The sequence below is a fragment of the Bemisia tabaci genome, chromosome 5 (assembly GCF_918797505.1).
Source record: "Bemisia tabaci chromosome 5, PGI_BMITA_v3".
In the NCBI taxonomy this organism is placed as follows: domain Eukaryota; kingdom Metazoa; phylum Arthropoda; class Insecta; order Hemiptera; family Aleyrodidae; genus Bemisia; species Bemisia tabaci.
In genome coordinates, this window is record NC_092797.1 from 1306953 (window position 1) to 1327088 (window position 20136).

The 20136-nt window shown below is 36.7% G+C and overlaps 1 protein-coding gene across 3 annotated transcripts; it reads right to left on the minus strand.

The window, feature by feature from the left end:
- Positions 1-4077: 4077 nt before the first annotated feature.
- On the minus strand, positions 4078-19940 carry Galk (N-acetylgalactosamine kinase). Of its 3 annotated transcripts, XM_072301069.1 has the most exons (10): positions 17424-19940; positions 16182-16284; positions 15209-15534; positions 12956-13151; positions 12310-12422; positions 11322-11478; positions 10332-10472; positions 9521-9635; positions 8526-8703; positions 4078-6451 (listed from the first exon to the last, which is right to left on the minus strand). In XM_072301069.1, the coding sequence occupies exons 3-10, from the start codon at positions 15517-15519 to the stop codon at positions 6283-6285; spliced, it is 1380 nt and encodes a 459-aa protein (XP_072157170.1). In that variant the 5' UTR covers positions 15520-15534; positions 16182-16284; positions 17424-19940; the 3' UTR covers positions 4078-6282. The 3 variants fall into 3 exon arrangements, with proteins under 3 accessions (XP_072157170.1, XP_018904770.2, XP_072157169.1); XM_019049225.2 differs by lacking the exon at positions 16182-16284 and having other exon boundaries at positions 11322-11482; positions 12314-12422; XM_072301068.1 differs by lacking the exon at positions 16182-16284 and having other exon boundaries at positions 17424-17634.
- Positions 19941-20136: the final 196 nt, after the last annotated feature.

A 20136-nucleotide genomic window follows, 5' to 3' on the forward strand; every position in this document is an offset into this window, starting at 1 on the left:
AAAGACGCATTTCTCGAAATAGCAAAACTGCGCTTATGCACCTTGTCCTCCAAACCCCTGAATTGGACTACATTTTGCAATTCGGAGCTACCATTTCGAGCTCATCCATAAAATTACTTACCTGCATAGGAACCCTTACGGCATAGGTACATGAGGGGCTTAGAGGACAAGGCTCATAAGTGCAGTTATTACTATTTCGAGCGATACGTGTTTGAAGTTTCGAAATTACATGAATCCTTATGGCGGAAAGAAAGTTCAAACTGACTTTTTGATGTTTACAAATTGGAATTTGGGAGCGAATTTTTCACAGAGTATATATTTCAACACTAGTTTCAGTTGAAATCATTAATATCTCGATCTTTTTCAAAAACTTAACTATGCGCCAGGGCCGCATTTGCCTACATGCCGCCCATGGGCCGCGTGTATCTTTCCGCGCCCCCTTCTCATTTGCTTGAAACATCATTAGGTCGTATTCGACAGAGGTTCGATGTATCGTTGGGTTTAAAGCAATAGAACATAACCTCAAACAAAAATTTTAGGATTAAATTTGGAAAAGCTGAAAATGAGAAAATTCTTAACAATTTCACTTTTCATTGCCATTTGGTACTCGAGAGAATAACAATTCGATCTCATAAGACCCGTTACCTCAGATTTCTAAATAGACTTTTGAGGCTGTGGTTACATTGAACCAATCGATATCAAAATCAGCCTGATTGTTGAAATTTTTTGTTTGTCGGGGCGACATAGATGACATAGGTTAAAAGGAGGAGCGTGATTGGTCGGCTATGTCTTATCGCTGCTTTGTCGTGCCTTTGTCGGGTGGAATGATCGACATACTGTCGGAATGATCGACATACTCTCGGAATGATCGACATACTGTCGGAAACTTAAGAGGTGCCGTTAGCTTGTCGAGAGGTCAACCCGACATAGGCACGACAAAGCAGCGATAAGACATAGCCGACCAATCACGCTCCGCCCTTTAACCTACGTCATCTATGTCGTCCCGACAAACAAACAATTTCAACAATCAGCAGGCTCACTGTGTGATCTGTCGAATACGATCTATAAAAACCATCAGGTGAACGTGCCGATGGGGGAGGGGTGTATAAGATGCGTTTACTTGTGTTGGGCACATTTTTTGTAAAAGCCCTGTCAACACTAACAAAAGTTCAGTTCCGTAAACCCATCCCTGTTTGGACAGGGCCTTCCATTTATAAAAAAGAACGAAAAAATTATGAAAGAACAAACATAAATGTGGTTAAAAATTTTAACTTCCACCGCACCGCCGCGCCGACCGCACTGTGTTGGCGCAATGCGTGAGGTATTCATGCAGTCTTGTAGGCGCCATGCGTTTCATGCCGACCGCTGCTGACCAATAGTGACCACACTGTTTGGCGCAATGCGTGAAGTATTCATGTAGTCTTGTAGGCGCTATGTGTTTCATGCCGACCGTCGCGACTCTCCGTTCCAGGTCAAATTGCGTGTTTGGTTTCTCTCTTAACTCGACTAATTAAAGGTGTTGTCTCTTGTATCACCGAAATACGACAAAATTAGAAATTACTATACTTTTACTCTCAGGAAATGAGAGATTTTGTCGCCTTTTCTCATTTGTAATTTATTTTCTGAATCCGATTGTTTCCTCTCATTTTTTGATACCTACATTAAAAAGATTGCAAAATTTGCCGCCATGGGCCGCGGCCCATGTGGCCATCCCCTTAATCCGGCCCTGCTAGGCGCCTTGTCTTCCAAGCCCCTCACAGCTGTTATTAGCACGAGTTAGTGGACGTATTTCTGTTCGACGGAAGTAAGCGCCAATTTGAGTTCCTTTTGAGGATTTTAGAATCCCGGATAGCGCGTTCTGTCACACGGAACTAAGCACCATGGAAAAGCATTAAGAGTATAGGACGGAACGAGCATCGCGTTCCGCAACACCCGCCAATCCAAGCCCCCCTCTCCCTTCATCTCCCTATGGCGCTTAGTTCCGTTTGATAGAAATACGTCCAGTTATTGTAGTAATAATTGCAAAATGCAGTCCAATTTGAGTCTTCTAACTTTTTACGTCCAACAGTATGCCAGCATGTCTAGGGCTAGGGCTTGATATTTTTCATTCCCTGATAAATACCGATATTTCCCGGCTTTCCCAAGCTTAGATACCATGCATTTTATTTTGCTCATATTAAGAAAAAAATGAACATTATTACCTAATTAAATAGTAGTGTAGAAAATTACCATGGTGTCTACTAAAACAGGCTGGCCAAAAATCAGTACTTTTACAGTACTTTTTCAGTACATTCTCAAGAAATTCAGTACCTACTCGACAGAAAAATTCAGTACTTTTTCAGTACCTTCAACAGACGAAATTTCAAAAATTTGAATTTCCCGCTCAAATAGCGACAAAAATGAAAAAATTCCGGACTTTCTTGCGAAATTTCCGCACTTTTTCAGTACTTCCGGACCGCCCTTGAAAAATCAGTACTTATTCCGGACTTGTAGACACCCTAATTAAGTTTCATTTTCATAAACGAGGGACGGAAACAGAGATGAGCAACCGCGCAGATAACTATCTCGAAGCCGCGCGCAGATGCGACGTTCAACACGGCGCCTGAATACGACTATTCGTGTTCGACGGATGTCCGGGTTGCAGATCCGAATAATTGAAGGCGCTTTTCGTGACTACTTCACCTGCATCCAAGTTGCACTGCTCCCGATCGATGGACGCCCGACAAATCTGGCACTGCATAAAAATGCGTCTCCGATTGCCATGTTGCACATCTCTGTTCCTACTTTGTTTATTCCTTCAGTGTTCGGTAGCTATCAGATTCCCAAATGACAATGTACTCCATGATTTTGCCATTATCCTACGATACGAAAATAGCAATATCATGGCAAAAACTGCAGCTTCTTATCAATCGCTCATCAAAAATAATGGCTCAATAATGTTGAAATTTTGAAACGATGACAGGGATTCTAAGAGACTAGTGTAGTTTGCTGAAAATTTTCCTCTTTTCAAGTTCTATCGCAAACTCAGTTCGGGGTGTAGTTGTCATTACAAAATTCTAAGTTTAGCTCCTCCCCCTTAAAAAAAAGTATTTCTGCATTGGACGGCAGTCACGACTAGATTTTTCTACGAAGATAAGAGAAGGAAAAAAATTAAGGCAGTAGCCAAGTTACTAAGACATAGATCGGTATTGCAGAAATAAAATCCCCAGGTGGTTGTGAGAGAAGGGGGGAAGGGAGGAAGGGGGAAGAGGGGGAATTTAAAACTACTTGGGGCATCCAAAAACAGAGTGAGTCCTTGAACCTAATACTTTTTAAGAGGATTTCAAAAATTACAAGTCAAGCTTCGAGATAGAAAGAAAATCTTTTAGTCAGCAGGCATGGCCAGGATGCTGATTATTGAAATTGATAGATAAAGCAATAGACGAAGGAGACAAACAGAAAATGGAGCGAACCTATAGGTGGAAGTGGGTGGTTGACATGGGCAAAAGATGTAAGTAATGGACTAATTAACAGCAACCCACGAGAGACCCTATAACTGGTCCATAATTTTCTCCCTTAGTCTATAATAACGACCTGCCTAAGACAATAGGATTGCTCCAATAAGTCCAATATTCCTTTGTCTATCAATTTCAATAATCAACACATAGAACATGTACTTTACCTCTATATTATCAAAACTTTCCTTATAGAAATAATTCTTTTTTTCCTGATTTTGAGGTATTGAACTTGCATCTTGTATTGGCCCTTAAAGAGCATATTTTTGTTAAAAAAATGTTAGTCTACGAGGGGAAGCTAATGTTTACCAGCCGGGTAGCTTTCCTTCAACTTATTCGCAAAACATATCCGAAGGTTTGGTAACTCTTTAAGATCAAGAAGTGTAATTTTGAAGACAGATAGACTGTCAGAAAGCTAAAAACATCTGCTTAGAGGATCTTTTTCCTTTTTGCCAAAATATCTTTCTTCCTAAGGTTATGAGTTTTAAGGCCTTATTTTGCAGGCATGCCTTCTATTTTAGTTTATTTATTTTTCAAATTACTTTCCAGAATCAGATAGCCCAAAAAATTAACAAAAAAGAGATTTGAGTGTGACTCAAATTTTCAATTTATTGCATACATATTAGCAGAAATATGAATCAATACAATGATTTTTAGTATGTTAATAGTAAAATGCCATGAGTTAAAGGTGATTAGGGGACTACTACCAAAATATTCAAAATGCATGCAGTAAATGCAGGCATTTGTGAGTAGAATTTACATCACTAGATATTGCATTCAAAGATCTACTAATGTTTAACATTCTGCTTATTAATTTGTATCCCTTACAGGAACTCAGGTCAAATGGGAATATGTTCCCCAGTACAGAAAATCTCACCCACATACTTTTCTATTGGACGTTACTCCATAAATGAAATGGAGGATATTCTAATAATTGTGCTGACTATTGAGATCACAATAAGACCAATTCTTTGACCGATTTAAAACTATCTCCTCAAAGGTAGCTTAAACCCTACCTATAGTAATACTATTACGGTTTTTTGACTTCTTGATAAAATCAAAATAGTAAGTTTTTAATTGATTTTATTACAAAAAGGAAGGCATAATTCTTTACTAAATTTTAGTGCATGTACAATTTGCTGCGCAAAATTGGCCAAGCAGTAGATATTTGTGTTAAATATTTTCTGCCAACTTTCAAAATGGTACATTAAAAAAGAAAAACCCTCTTCTTAGATCATAAGTGAGAATCTGACTCCAGACAAGGGAGATGACAGTAAGCATTTTAGTGATAACATCATTTCAGTAAATCAGGTATTCATGATCAGTATTTTCATATTATGTTTATCATCACTAGCTCTATCCTTCCTCATGGAATACGTCAATGACCGGACTAACTGCTCTCAGGTTTCTTCCTTTCCTTGTGTTGTAAAGCATTTTTGTCCCTCTTTACGGTTTAGGTGGTTCATCATTTGCTCTTAAATTGACAAAAAAAACTGCAAATGAGGACTTATATGTAACAATAGCGGATGTGAAAAATTACCTTTTCGAAACACATTCAAAAAACTGTTTTGGCATCGAGAAAATTTTGAGAAAATACTTGAGATGTGATCCTCGAGATCTGTACATTATGCCAGAGCCAAACATATTACGTTTTTGTGTGAACAAAACAGTTTTTTAAGCGTGTTTTGAAAAGGTAATTTTTCACATCCGCCATTGTTACAGATAAGGCCTCAAATATGCATATCTCGATTGCAGTGTTTCAAAATCTCCGCTCCCACTTTGATTTTTTAAAAGGAGACCAAACCAACACCATGGCTTGAAATTTTCCTCTTTCTCTTCCTCAAGAATCTTCTTCACATGGGGAGGAGAAACCATTGAAATTTTCCAAAAATTATGTTAAGTGGTTTTCCATGTAGGAAATAAAGTATGACAGGAAGTCTGTGACGCCGCAAGCCAAGATACATATTTCTGCAGTTTCAACATTGACATGTGGTTCCTGCCATTGCCAATTGGATGCCTTTTTATGCAGCCCTTTCCTTTATCTCATTCTGCACTCCCTACTTTCTTCTAAGGTTTACCTGTATCATTCCTAAATTCATGCTGAGTAATTTATCCTTCCAACCATCCAATCCTTCCTCTGATAAACACTAGGCACTTGTCAAAAATGTAATGATCAGCTCTTTCTTCTTAGCCTTGCAGTTTATGCATACCAGTATTCGTTTTTTGCAAGCTCCTCTATGATGCTTCCCCAAAACCAAGCGCAAAATCCTCCACATTATTGAAATCCCCTCCCTTTAACCTTATCAAGTTCCTTTCATACAACTCATTCTAAATTCTCTTTATTTTAAATTTGCACACCACAATTTAAATATTTGCTCCAGTTTTTCTGCACCATCCTTCAAAATCGCGACATGCATTTTTGGGAGGTTCAGACCTTACCCAAATCAATCCTCATCCCTTACTTCAGGGTGAATACGCTGCCAAATGGGTGCTCCTTCCAAATGCAAAGAGCCAAACGGTATTTTTAGAGTGTACTTGCTTGGCTGAGAACTAAATAACTAGAGAGAGTGTAAAAACCTACTTTTTGACACTATCAAGTGTATGAATAAAAATCTTAACAAGAAATCATTTAACGTAAATTAAACATGCATAATCTAATGACCGAATGCAAATTTTTAAAAAAAGTTAAAAAAAATGACTTACATAATGATAGTAGTTTGTACAGGCACATTGATTCTTAGTTAATAATTGACTTGAAGCAAACTTAAACTAGCAGCTCACAAACTCTTTACACCAGGACGAGTATTCGAGCTCCATGCGTTGGTTTAGAGGAGAAAATGAGGGAGTCCAGATTCTCATCGCAGTTCATCGTGTTGAGAAAATATGTTTTCTTTATTTTCTCTATGAACTCCACAACTTTATCGACTGTGACTAAAGCTACTACACAGCCACCCCATCTAGAAACAAAAAATACAAACAAATGAATTGCACGAGCTTTGCATTAAAGAGCCTCCAAAAAATTCGCCCCTTTTTAGGCAGTCGATTCAACTATCGAACTAAGGTTTAAATACAAGTTTATGATGACATAAAACTCAGGAAAAAATTTCCTGTACACTATATATATACTGTATAGAGTATAGGAACCGGTTTCGAGTTACAGGGGGGCAAAGGGGCCAAAATCTCGCATAATTCTTTGTCGTTTTCTTGCTGAATTGATGTCCCTACGGGCTTCTTATTGTTGTTTACACAAGTCAAATGTATCGGTTTCTACGTGTTTTTACACTTAAATTGATTTTCAATGTTGACGAGTCAATATATCGATAGATTCTAGCGATTTCTTGCCATTTTTTACGGAAAATTGATGATTTTTCAAGATTGAAATTGGTTGTTTTCGATTTGTGAATGAATAAAGGCACCTAACATGACTGTAGCACAACACCGATTTCTCTGTCTTTTCAACACGTAGAATTGATTTTCAACGTTGACGAGTCAATATATCGATCTGTTCTTGCGATTTTTTTCGGAAAATCAATGGTTTTTTTTGGGTTTGAATAGGCTGATATAGAGATGAGAGGGAAAGCAATCGTTTAGATTTAGTTGCAAAATCTTTGTCTCCTTAAAAGAATTAAAAGCATGCTTGAGCTCCTTCACCATGCCACAGTATTATTCAAGGTTTTTTTTTTTTTTTTTTTTTTTTTTAAAGGATTTGTTAGTTTTTTTGTTTTTTATGATTTCAATTTTTTAAAGTTTTTTCATGAGCTTTTTAAAGATATTCTTCAAAAAATGATGTATGTTTCATTTTTGGCATTTCTGTGCTCATTTGTCCATTTTGGCAGGCTCTGCATTATTTTTTGGGATAGTAACTGATACATCACATATGCCAGAATGGGGTCTTAATATGCTCTTATTGAGCGTAACCCAAAAACCAAACGATGGTTATGGTGTGGCTACAAGAGCCCACAGTCCTTGATCCTCTCCCGCAGGTGCAGAGGTATTCGATGACGGATTCTCTTCCGGCTTTAGATTTATCGAAAAGGATGAAAACGGGGTAGTGCTTTCCATTTTGATACACAGGCAGAGGTGTGCTACAGTCATGTTAGGTACATTTATTCATTCACGAATCGAACACAACCAATTTCAATCCTGAAAAATCATCAATTTTCCATAGAAAATCCCAAGAAATCGCTAGAACTTATCGATATATCCACTTGTCAACGATGAAGATCGATTTTAAGCGTAAAAATAGGTGGGAACCGATACGTTTGACATGTGTAAACAACGATGACAACCCTGTAGGTACATCAATTCAGCAAGAAAATGACAAAGAATTAGGCAAGATTTTGGCTCTTTTGCCCCCCTGTACCTAGAAAACTGTTCCTATACTCATCTTGAAAGTTTTTCCTGAGTTTTATGTTATCATGAGCTTTTACTTAAACCTTAGTTTGATAGTCGAATCGACTGCCTTAAAAGGGGCGAAAATAAGCCCTTTTTATAGGAGGCTCTTTCATAGAGAGGATCACCTCCCCCTGAAATTAGTGATTTATAAGTTCAAATGATGCAAAGATTAGAGAGGAGCACTGCCAATATTTAAATATGCAAAGGAGTATTGATTCTATCAAAGTGAGATGCTGAATTGAGAAAATTCAAAAATCAAGTCTTTCCCACTTTATCTTCATAAATTTTATACTTCACGATCATTATTAAATTTCGTTTCTTCCTGGATAAATTGCAAGACTCTGTCAGCCAAAGGTGGCTAGCGAAATGAATTGGGAGTAAAGCACAAGGTAATCGACTTCTGCATGTCCAGGGGCCAGGAGTCCTTTTAGCTTGCTGTGAAGGCTCACATTGCAAGTCTGGAACAGATGGTTTCCTCATGATGATTCATTGGTCTTAATGCTGACTTAGTTGCTCACAGAATCCAGAGTTGTCAAAATACAAGATGGACAAATACAGGACAGTGCAAGTTCAAGTGCTGAGTGAGGAACAATGTAGAGGAAAATTTCACATTTAGTCGAACAAGTTGGAACTTACCCGGCACCAGTTAGGCGAGCCCCCAGAGCACCATTCTTCCAACACAAATCCACTAATTTATCCAGCTGAGGATGGCTGCATTCATACAGGTCCCTTAAACTTTCATGACTTTCGTTCATCAGTTTGCCAGCATCCTCTAGTTTGTTTGTACTGATGAATTGCTTAACTCGAAGCGCTTCTGCAACAGAACCAAAATATACTTTCATAAAAATATTTCATGACTAGCACAGGGCAATTGCAAGGGTAAACTAAATCAGCGAGAATGAAAACTTACCAATTCGGCGAAATAAAAATGTTCAAAAGACGCAAAAAATTGCGCTGTGGGTGAAGAAGTTGGTCCAAGAGAAAGCTTTTAGGTGCCAAAAAACAAGCACTTTCGGACACTTTAAAGGCCCAAATTTGCGTAGATGCGCCATCTTCAATGACTTTTATGAAAGTAGCTTATCTTAAATGACATTTGGGAATTTTTAAGATTCCACATTGGTGAGCTCATTCATTCTCACAGATTCAACTGTTACTCACCCGAACCTCACCCACACCCCCGATGTATAAAAGGAATCCTTTGATGATCAATAAGTACATGGAAATAAGAATTTTTTTGGAATCAACCTTCGGAATTTCTCAAGTTTAACAACTACAGGCATGGTTTGAAAAAAGGATATAATGTGTTAAAAGAAAAAAAAATTGAAAACATGATATAAAAGAAATATGTAAGTAAAACATTATTAGAATGAAAAAATGAAAACAAGAGAATCCCTTAAAAATAAAATAAATAAAAGAAACACACGAAATTTTGATGCTCCATTGAAAGCGTGCTTTTTTTGCCCTTCGCAATTGCATTATGTCTACATAGGTTTTAAGTCTCAAAATTATGTCATACATAAAAAAAGAGAAAAAAAAGAAAGGACTTCTCTGAGTTTGATGAGCATGAATATTGAGCAATATCCAAATGAATGAAGTAAAATAAATGAAAAATGAATCTCAGGAGAACGTACCACTAAAGACGTGCATAGCCCTTTGCTTCAATTTGAATTCCTGTACCCCAAGTGTATTCTCAGTCAAGGAAACGGAATTTAATTCCTGTTCATCAACTTCCAACAGTTTGCACACCTAAAAAATTAAAAATTTCCACTTTAGGAGAAATGATACACTTTCAAACACTGTCTAAATAATATAAACTATTAATATCCAACACTTTCAATATAGCATCCATACAGTTTATTTGTCCACTAAAGTTCATACCACTTGGAGAGTTATACACCACTAAAGTTTATTTTTATTTTATTTAACCGAGCTGAATATCAAAGACGATTGATCAAGAGAAAGAAAATTAGGGGAAAAAATAATAAATAATTTGAAAATTCAGTAAAATATCATTGGATTGTAAATGAATCTCTCGGTTTGAAAACGACCTCCGTTTTGGAACGACGGTTTGATAAAAACTGCATGACAGCTACAGAAGGAGTGTTTTGGGGGGGGGGGGGGGGGAGTAAAAAAGGAGTAAAAAACCCAAGTTGGGTCGTTTTTGAAGTGGGAGATTCAAATGATCTCAAATAGAAACTTATTTTGAAGCCAAAACTGTCATTATTAAATTAATTCCCGGATTTTCATTTAAGTTGCGGACTTTTTTTCCTTTGCCATTAATAGAAAAATACAGCTCTAGCAATTATTTGAAAATAAACTCCCTGAACAGTAGACATTTTGGCACTCATTGTGTACATTAACGATTAAAAATTTAAAGGCAGTTGGATAAAATATCATTCCCAAAAAATACATATAGAAAAAAACCAACTTAAATACACATACCTCTGATTTCAGATATGGTGAATCGTGTAGGTTTTCAGAGACTAGTTTGATCATATTTGGCAAATCAATTCCTAATAAATCTTGGACAGCAGCCAACCTTTTGATACCTTTCCATTCCAACCCCGACTGCTTTGCAAGAACCTGAAGAAAGAAATTAATGGTATCAAATTAATTACACACTTGAAAATCAATGTTCATAATTTCTGATATTAATACAGACTATATAAGAGAGAAAAATGCCAACGAAAAACTGACGTATGAGAGTCATGGATGCCATATAATGAATATAGAGAGCGAATAAGTGTATTTTTGAAAAACAAAATTAGGTACGTTCTTCACAACCATCTTCAAATAGAGGTCTGATCAAGTTAGGAATATTCTTCAGCGGTTATTGAAAACAACTCCTCAAAAGTGAGAATGAATTTTGCTTTGGTGACCAAGGTCAACAGAGCCTCTACATTGAGAAGAAAAAAATAAAAAATGAAACCGGAAACAAGAAATTGGCATTTTATGCATAGTAATAAGGAGAAATAACCTGGAAACGACTGAAATAATTAAGGCAAAAAATAATAATAATAATTCCACCTCGAGCTGTGACAAATGTTTCCCATTTCAGGATATTTTGAGAAAATTGCTGAGCAGCATTGAATTTCGCAATTTTCGACCAAATATTTCAAATCACTGTCAAACTTTTTGACGCAAACAGAGCCTCTTCTAAGCTTGTTGATAATGTGAACAACTCGATTTATGCAATAATGTTAATTAAGTTGTAGGTTATGGAATAATCTTCTCTTCACTTTAAAGAGAGGTTTTTTGTTCGTGCTTATGACCTTTTCATGTTGACATTTTCAATTGAGACTTGGCATTATTTTTATAAATCAATTCTGCTGTTTGACCATTCACTAATTCGATCAGAGAAAGAAATTTGAGTGGCATATTGTTTTGGAGCATGAATACTAGAAATAAAGCGATAACCGCCTATTTACAAACCTGAGCGGCTAGTCTGCACTCAACAACCCTGGTATTGAAATCAGAAGAAGCTGCTTTATTTTTAGTCACTAAGCTTTGAATTATCACAAAATTGGCCATTGCAGACAGCTGGACGTCCTGCACTTTCAGAGTGGGCTCAAACTCAATGAATTTAGCACTGCCTAAAAACACACATAGAAACATATAACATCCTCATATTAAAGCTTGACTTGCAGCAAAATTTCGTCTCAATGGGACCTGCTTGACTTTAATCCTCAAGAAAAAAATATATCTTCATCAGGCCAATGATTGAAATTGATAGACCAAGCTGTATAAAAAGAAGACACAGGCAAAATGGAGCGATCTATTGGTTGAAACGAGAGGTTATTACGGACTAAAGGGGAAAATGATGGACTATCTATAGGGTCACTTGTGGGTTGCCGTTAGTTAGTCCATCACAAAAATTAGTTTCTGATAAAAGGTTTTATCGGGGTGTTGTATTTTTCTTGATGAATTTATAAATATCATTTATTAAGGTGGGGAGGACATTATGGCAAAATTGAAGGCTTAAAATTAGATGAGCCATTGGGTCCATTCTGATTGGTCAATTAGACCTACTTTGACTCTGATTCTTTTATGAATGGGGAATTTAAAGATATTAAATCTAATTAAAATTGCAAATGCTAGTTTCTTTCTTATGAGATAATTATGAAAATTTCCAATTTGCTCACCATGCTCAACTTTAAATTTTAATAAAGTAGTGCGCCTATTGGTACACCCTCTTGTTTGGTAACTGTCTCATTATCATGATTAAAAGAATATTAGATGCTAAAATTTTCCGATGAACATTTAGGAATTGAATTGATTTACAAGCAACAATAAGTCACTGGGTTGAAACATGCTCAGTGGGCTCTTTACTCCAACAAAACCTTTTCCTGTCTTGCATTTTTTTGGTTGAAACTACAATTTTCCTTACATTAGATTTTTGAGTGAGTTTGATAATTAAGACCTACCTGCAGAGGCTAGAAAAGCAATTGCTTGGTCCATGCCGCCTCCTTGTGTTCCGATGTGATGTTCAGCTCTTGCACATAATGCAGCAAGTTCCAATTTTGAAATTTTAAGCTGAAATGAAGAAAATTCAGAGTAAAAAAATTATAAAATGGAGAGGCTGTGCAATCTTGTAACCTTACACTGAACTTTTAAAGTCACCAGAAATGAATCACTTCATACTAGAATGGCGCGCGTCTAAAATTTGGCGAAATTGATTAAGGCACGAATTCGAATTCATTACTGGAAAGTGTATCTTGAATAAGAAAAGAGCTCATTTTCATAGCCTTTAAGTAATTCAAAAATGGTCTTGAAAATTTTTTTGAGCTCTAAAAAGGTACTTGTCCACAGCATATGTGTGTTGTTATACAAGGGTTTGAAGAGAGCACATGTACTGTAAAAATGTCTTTTTGAACCTTTAAAAAAATTTTCAAGGTCGTTTTCAACATATTTAGAGGCTGTGGATAAGTGCTCTCTTCGAAGCACATTTTGAAAACATAAAAGTGTTCTTTTGAGGAGGAACACTTGTTAAGCTGGGATTTATACAAGTTTAAAAATGTTTGGAGTTTAAGAATGAAAAGATGATAGAGTATAATTGAATAACTTACTTTGTTGGCGTAAGCAGTTGCAAGAGCTGCAGCACAAACCAAAGCACTTGAGCTGGACAAACCAGCCCCTGGGGGAATGTCACCGAAAACGACCACACACATTCCTGAGGGTTTTTCCATTGATTCCAGGATTCCTTTCACACCACACAGAAAGTAATTTTCCCAGCTAGGGCCAACTTTTTCATCTCTTAAAATTCTAAAAACATATTTAAAAGGCTATTCTGATTACACAGTTAATTGACACAGACAACTAATAAGGTAAATCCCTTGCAATGGGCCTGTTGCAAACTTTCGCTAGAGCAAAAATAAGAGTTTTCTCTGTCAGTAAATGTCTCAAAAATCACGATGAGCGCATTGGCAAAGTTTGAATGCACTCCTAACTTCACAATCTGCGTAAGGAATTCGCTGTTTTTGAGCTTCCCGCTTCAAAAACAATGCTATGGCACAGGTGAACATTTCGTTAGAGGTGTCGTTCTATACAACCCCTGTGCACTTGGATACTAAACAATATTCAACAGGACTGACACCAGTCTGCAAAAAAAAAAAACGTGCCTGGACGAGATTCTAATCATTTGTTAACAATCCAGCATGTTTACATTCATAATTTATTCGTTGATGAAGATCCGCTTTGCTTGACCGTGTGCTCCTAATTGCGATTGGCGTGCCGAAGCGTTGGCTATGTTGGGTATTGCCATTGCGAAAGGGTTGAATGGAACGACTCCTCTGACGAAATGTTCACCTGTACCCTAGTATCGTTTTTGAAGCGGGAAGCTCAAAAAAACGCGAATTCCTTACGCAGATTGTGAAGTTAGGAGTGCATTTTTGCCAATGCGCTCATCGTCATTTTTGAGACATTTACTGATAGAAAAAACTCTCATTTTTGCTTTGGCAAAAGTTTGCAACAGGCCCATTGTGAAAATGATGGTCCAGATTTGAAGCAAATTTTGCCAAGATTTCATGACAACTTACAATTTTTAGAGTAATTATTGCATCAACTTGATAGAATCAACACATCTATTTCAACAAATGTATAACAATTTTCGATGAAAAAGAATTCTCCTGCGGAAGAAAGTGCAGATCCTGAGTAATCTAACTCAGAGGGAGCATTAGAATGGCTCCTTACAAAAAAGCATCTCTTGATTGCGGTATTTAAAAAACGCAGATTATGTTTTACTTTCTTTACAGAAAGCTTATTAAAAAGTTTCCTGGTAATTTTCTTGGAATGAATGAAAGAAAAAATACATGAACAATTTTAGTAGAAACCATTTGCTGGTTTCCCTTTAAAAAAATTCTCATAAGCGGAAACTTACAACATCACAATTTGAGGTACTTAAGCATTTTTTGATCAAAGCCATCAATTAGCTTAGAACCTTTCATTCATTCCATACCATGAGTCCTCTTAGTCAGTCTTTAAGGACCTTTCGCATTGAGATTCACCCGTTTTCTACTTTGATATTCTAACTTCATATAATTTTTTGAGATTTTAAGGGCAGGGTCCAAAAATGACATTACACCACACAACAAATTTTGACTTTTGGTTTGTCCTTCGAACCAAACCAATTTTTTTTTATTCCTAGATTATATAAAATTTGAATTTTTCAAAATGGCGGCGCCCTGAGCACCGGACAAATTTCCTGAAATTTTAATGGGCGTTTTTAGATTTCTGTATCACCTCGGAATAAAAAAATATTGGGTTCGGTTCGAAGGACAGAACCCATGTTGGGCGGTGTTGTCAATACCTCTGATATTACTCTGAGCTGGATCAAATCTTTATGATTCAAGGTTTGTCGTGCATATCTCTAGTGCTTATGAGAAAACCTTTTCTACGTACCTAGATCTGCAAATTCAGATGAACTCCTAAAATTCTGTTTGCAGTAACTGAACACGTTTTCATTTGATTATGCTCTTTGTTATTACAGAAGGTTTGCAGTGTTCTGATTTGCTTTTTTTTTTTTTTTTTTTTTTTTTTTTGTTACCTTTTTTTCTCTCTTCTAGCAACCAAAGGAAAATTTATCAAAGGATCAATTGGAAAATTGATTTCCATTAAATACTTAATTTTTTTTTTTTTTGTAGTTTTAACTGCAGAGATTTTATTTAAAAAATCTCATGGAATCTATTCCCTCTCAAATTGCATTTAGGTCTTGAACAACTGAGTTTTGAGGAAATCTACAAGGCACAGAAATGAGCAACAAATTAAGCCCCAAAGAAATGATTCCTGTGCCTTAACTTTCACTGATAGTGATAACTACTTACTCAAAATTGAGTAAACTGCACTGAAATTTTTTGAACTTGCTGCCTTCAAAATTTGCAAGCTTCAGAAGGTCACTATCCTCTGTTACTTTGACAGCTGCAAAGATATTTTGTTGAATAGCCATGGGACAGACTCCATAACCACAGTAATCAATGTGTTCTCCGATGAGATTTACTCTGCCTGGTACTCGTACGAAAAAATCCGGCTCAGTTCGGTACTCGGCAACAAATTCGTCCAAGATGTTGTAGAGGGTATTGGGTAACTTCACCAGCTCCCGATCCTTTGGCATTTTAAGAATGGGAAATTCTTCCATCGTTCTTTTTTTGATCTGCAAGTGAAAAATAATGGAAGGCTCAAACATGGTGCTTTGGTCGGTTGACTCGATGGGCTTTTAAAACCAGGGATATAAGACAGGTAATTTCTATAAAAAGCGAGGCATAAAATAAAATTTTGACAAACTTATAGAGTTTGACGCCCAAACTGCCATGCTAAGGAAAAACACTGTAAAAGCCTTCAAATGTTATCAAATTTCCCCTGATAAAATATTACTTTCTGAAGGGAGTTATTTATTTCTTGAGATTTTCAGATATTTTAGATTAAATTGCAAAAGAAAAATATTCAGAACTTTTCCAATATATTTGTTTTTTGTCAAAGGAAGTGTGGCAACGTCCAACTCTCACAGCGTTTTCCCTTAGCACAGCGGATTTGAATGGCAATTATCATAGGATTCCCATCTTTTTGAACTATTCTGTTTTGGGCAGAAGAGGATAGTGAGAACCTGGTACCAATCGAGTTCTGAAAAAAATAATTATGGTTATATCTGATATAGAATTAAAGAAGTATTGGGGTGCTACAAGACAGGAGCAGAAAGTGTTTGATGTGGCAATCCACAGCTGCAATTAATAGGTACTTAAAATTTCCAGAAGAGATGTCTTCCTTGAAGACAAATTAGCGATTTTGCCAAGAGGCAGATACCTAATTGCTAGATACAGTTGCCCTTGTAGAATTTCCTTCACCTTCGTTATTTAAAAAATCAGACAGCAGATTTTGCACGGCAAGTTCAATAGGTACCCAGCCTCTGAAAAATAATCACAATTCTACCATTGTTTCTTTCCAAACAGTCTTTGAAAAGTCAAATTTACATAGACAAGATTAGTTGGACCACGTTTAACAGATAAGGAACCATGCTACATCACCGATTGACAAATTTAACTGGGCACTTGATTTTGTCAGGGAGAATGTTCATGCAGATTATTTTGGAAATTAAAGGTAATTGCTACGTAATATGCAGAAAATTTGCACGAAAATCTGCACAACTGTTTTCATGTATGTATTGCCCAACTAAATTTGGCAATAGCTCATGTGGCATTGTTCCTTTCTTAATGCGATACAGTTATGAGTTATATGCGTCAACCAAGAATATAAAAGCTGTAGGTTACATTTCACGTCCACGCCTTAAAAGCTTCCACTTTTCGCAAGCTTTAGATACAACAGTTGTGACAAGCATGAAAGTTGTAAGTGACCTGGGATTCTGAACTGTCAGAATTGAGACTGAGTGGAAATGATAGCATACAGCAATGTTACCAACAATTCATCACCTTCCGCCCAGTGTCAGAAGCGCCATGCGACGTCTAAAAGTTTCCGCCACCATTTTCTTTTTTTGCAGAGAAATTGTTCAAGGCTGTCCGAAAATTTCGTGGAATTTTCTTTGTGCTGCCAATAAAATTCAGTGAAATTTTCAAACAGACTCAACCAACAATTTCTCAGTGAAAAATAAATTGGCGGTGGAAATTTTGAAACTTCACATGGCGCTTGTGATACTATGGTCGGAAGGTGACGAACTCTGTATACAATAACAACCAGAAGGCTTATGATCACATCCGCTCTGGATGATCCAGCATTATAGACTGCTGAACTCCCTGAAGGGTGGATAAATTATGAAGGTTCAGCATTTGGATGAATATTTCGACAAATATTCACACTTTACTGATGTGACTTTGTCAAATTTCCAAATGCTTCTTATCAGCAGGAAGATTATTGAAAGTTTAAAGCAGCCCGATAAGCCATCAAATTGCGATACATTTCATGGTTAAGATAGGGCTATTTTGTGTCGTGGTGGGCTGACATAGTTTCAATAATTCGGACCGCTGCAAGGAACTTCTGGCTGAAATTTAACAAAAGAAAGTGAACGACAAGATAAATGGGTAGAATACTCACCAGATCTTAATACTGGAGAAAGAGGTCTACTTCTTACTTCTAAGTACTTCAAATGGCAATGGATGATTGTGGAGGGTGTTTTTAAGGGGTAAATAAGTACCAGACGGACCTGGCCACTTGACCAGCATACGAATTTTGATTTGATAAAATGATTAATTGATGATTAAAACCATGTAACTGTTGCGGCTTTTGTTCTCCCAGTGATCAACTGTTGTTCTCCCAGTGATCAACTGTTGTTCTCCCAGTGATCAACTGGAGAGAACTTTCCTTTCACTCTGGGCTATTTAATCAATGTAAAATCTCGAAAAATCTCGATCGCTAGTGAGATTCTCCTCTGTTCTCTTGTAAAAAATCGCTTGAAAAAGCGATTTTTTGTATGTGTGAGTGCGCTCCCATAAGATCTGATGTAACCGCTTATTGTATTAGTGTGTATTTTACAGGGGTTTTTCGAGACTACCGATAGTCGCTGTTCGATACGTCGATACGTCGATTCAATTCTAAACCTACCAACCCTTTCCTACAAAATACCCTGTTCCTTCTGAGTTTCCTTAACTTTGCCTTCTTTAACTCCGTTTCTAAATAAACTGTATTAATTATCTGAAGTTCTTTATATCTTAAAGCTTCAATTTCCAATATGAATTTCCTAACTTTTTCACCATTTTCCTTATAAAACAAAATCAATTTACGTATGTACTTTTTACCCTTGTGTTTAGCGCTTGTTTCATTTGTGCGTCAGCTTTGATACAATGGCGAATGGCGGATTGTTTACGTTCATTTTATAGTTGAGCATTTTCCAATTTTTTCCTTTAAATCTCTTCGAAAAAGTCCCAAAATGACTTAGCACTCTTTAAATAAGTAATTCACCCCTTCAACTTAACATTGATGGTACTTTGGATGGTTCCACCTTTTGCAGTGAGAGAAACTGAATTGCCGAGTTTCTGAGCTGGCTATGGCTGGCTCCTTGGTTTGTCCGTGTCCTTCGGTTTGATTTGTGATTTGTGCAACTTCCTTAATGGATAATCTTACTTATCAAAATACTCTTTGACTGTGCGTGGAGTGTAATTTTGTCTTGAGTCTTGACAGCATTAGCACCATGTGAATCAAAATTTCAATCAACTCCATTTTTGCCGCAGGGTAGGGATCCTTTAGCTATCCTACCGCTATCAGAGTGCTGTCGAGAAACTAATCACAACTGTCGGTATGTTCTGTTGAGCAGTTATGTAAATATAAAACGGTTGTATTTGTTAGTCAATTTCTTTTGTATGTGAACAATAACTGAATGTCCAGAATTCCAAACATCTGACTGTATCTCAAGTATATGTCGGAAATATTTATCAAGGTCAGAGTTTGTGAATCCTTGGCAGCAGTTAATGAATTTCCCCTAAGTAACAACTTCGCTCAACAAAGTTTGGTAAGTAAGTACAGCTCAGATCCACCATCGTACACATATAATTACATATTAGTTTAAACTCAGTGCGAGTAATGTTTTGAGGGTAAAGTGTTCTCTATTCTCCAACATTTATTAGCAGGGGTGCGAATTGCGCGGAGGCTGAGAGGTACTTGTTATTTTTCTAGATTTTTCAGATTTGCAATTTTTGTGGAATACTTACTGTGACTTTGGCACACATTCTAAAATTAACAAGAAATTCCACAAAAGTTTGATCAGCGCGTTGTGCTGACCTTCTTGCGAGAACCTAGCCCGAGGCTGAAAATTGCAGAGGCATGAAACAATGTTCACTTTGGTTTGTGAGATTTTCTTATAAACTTGGCATCCTCATATTTGTCCGACTTTTACCAAAATAATCTTGAAATTATCTCTCCCATCACCACATAGCAACAAAATTAGCATAAACATTCTTGATAAGAGGTGGCATAGTATCCAGAGACCCCTGAGAGTTTTGTATTAAATACTAATGATGCTCCTCTGGCAGAATTAAAAATTGACCATTCTAAACTACATACTCATATCAACAGCTCTTGCTGACAACAACCTGCTACCTTCATCAACTTAATCTGAAGTTTAGAATAATAGATAAGCCGCCAACTAATGTACTATCATTTCCATGCAAACAGTCAACCTTGTATTTATTGAGGAATGATAAATACAGTTTTTACTATGCCTTAGAGTTCTTACCATAATTCTTACCATTTGGAGTCAGGAAATAAAAATAATTGCTTCATTGTTTGCATTTTTATTGGCCAACTAAGTTCACAGTGGAACTTTCGTCTACTTGGTGTTAATGAAGGTAAATATTTATTCTTCTCTTATTTGGATGAGAATTACCTAGGTACATCAAATAGGTATGACATACTGTGACACTGGGTGCCGCTACTAGGTACTCTACTTATATTTCAACGATACTGGAAAAATTCATAACTCAGGTAAGGGCGTTATCTTGCAAGCTACAGAGCTAGTAATTAGTCATATTTCGATCCTTTGAGATTCTTTCATCATTCAGAAATAAAAAACTAAATTCAGCTGGAACAGGCACATTTCTAGGAAGGAATGTGACGGATCATTTACTTATATCTAATTTATATCTCATCGTCATCTCATTTATCAAACAATGCTTCTCGTCCTCATCTTGTTCTAATCTTGTTGAGAGCAGGCGAAGATTTGAAATGCGCGCTACAGATTCGGTAGTCGCCTGGCAAACATGGTACCCGCCTGACGTCACAAAACTTCAAGATGGCAACAAAAATCTAACTGGGA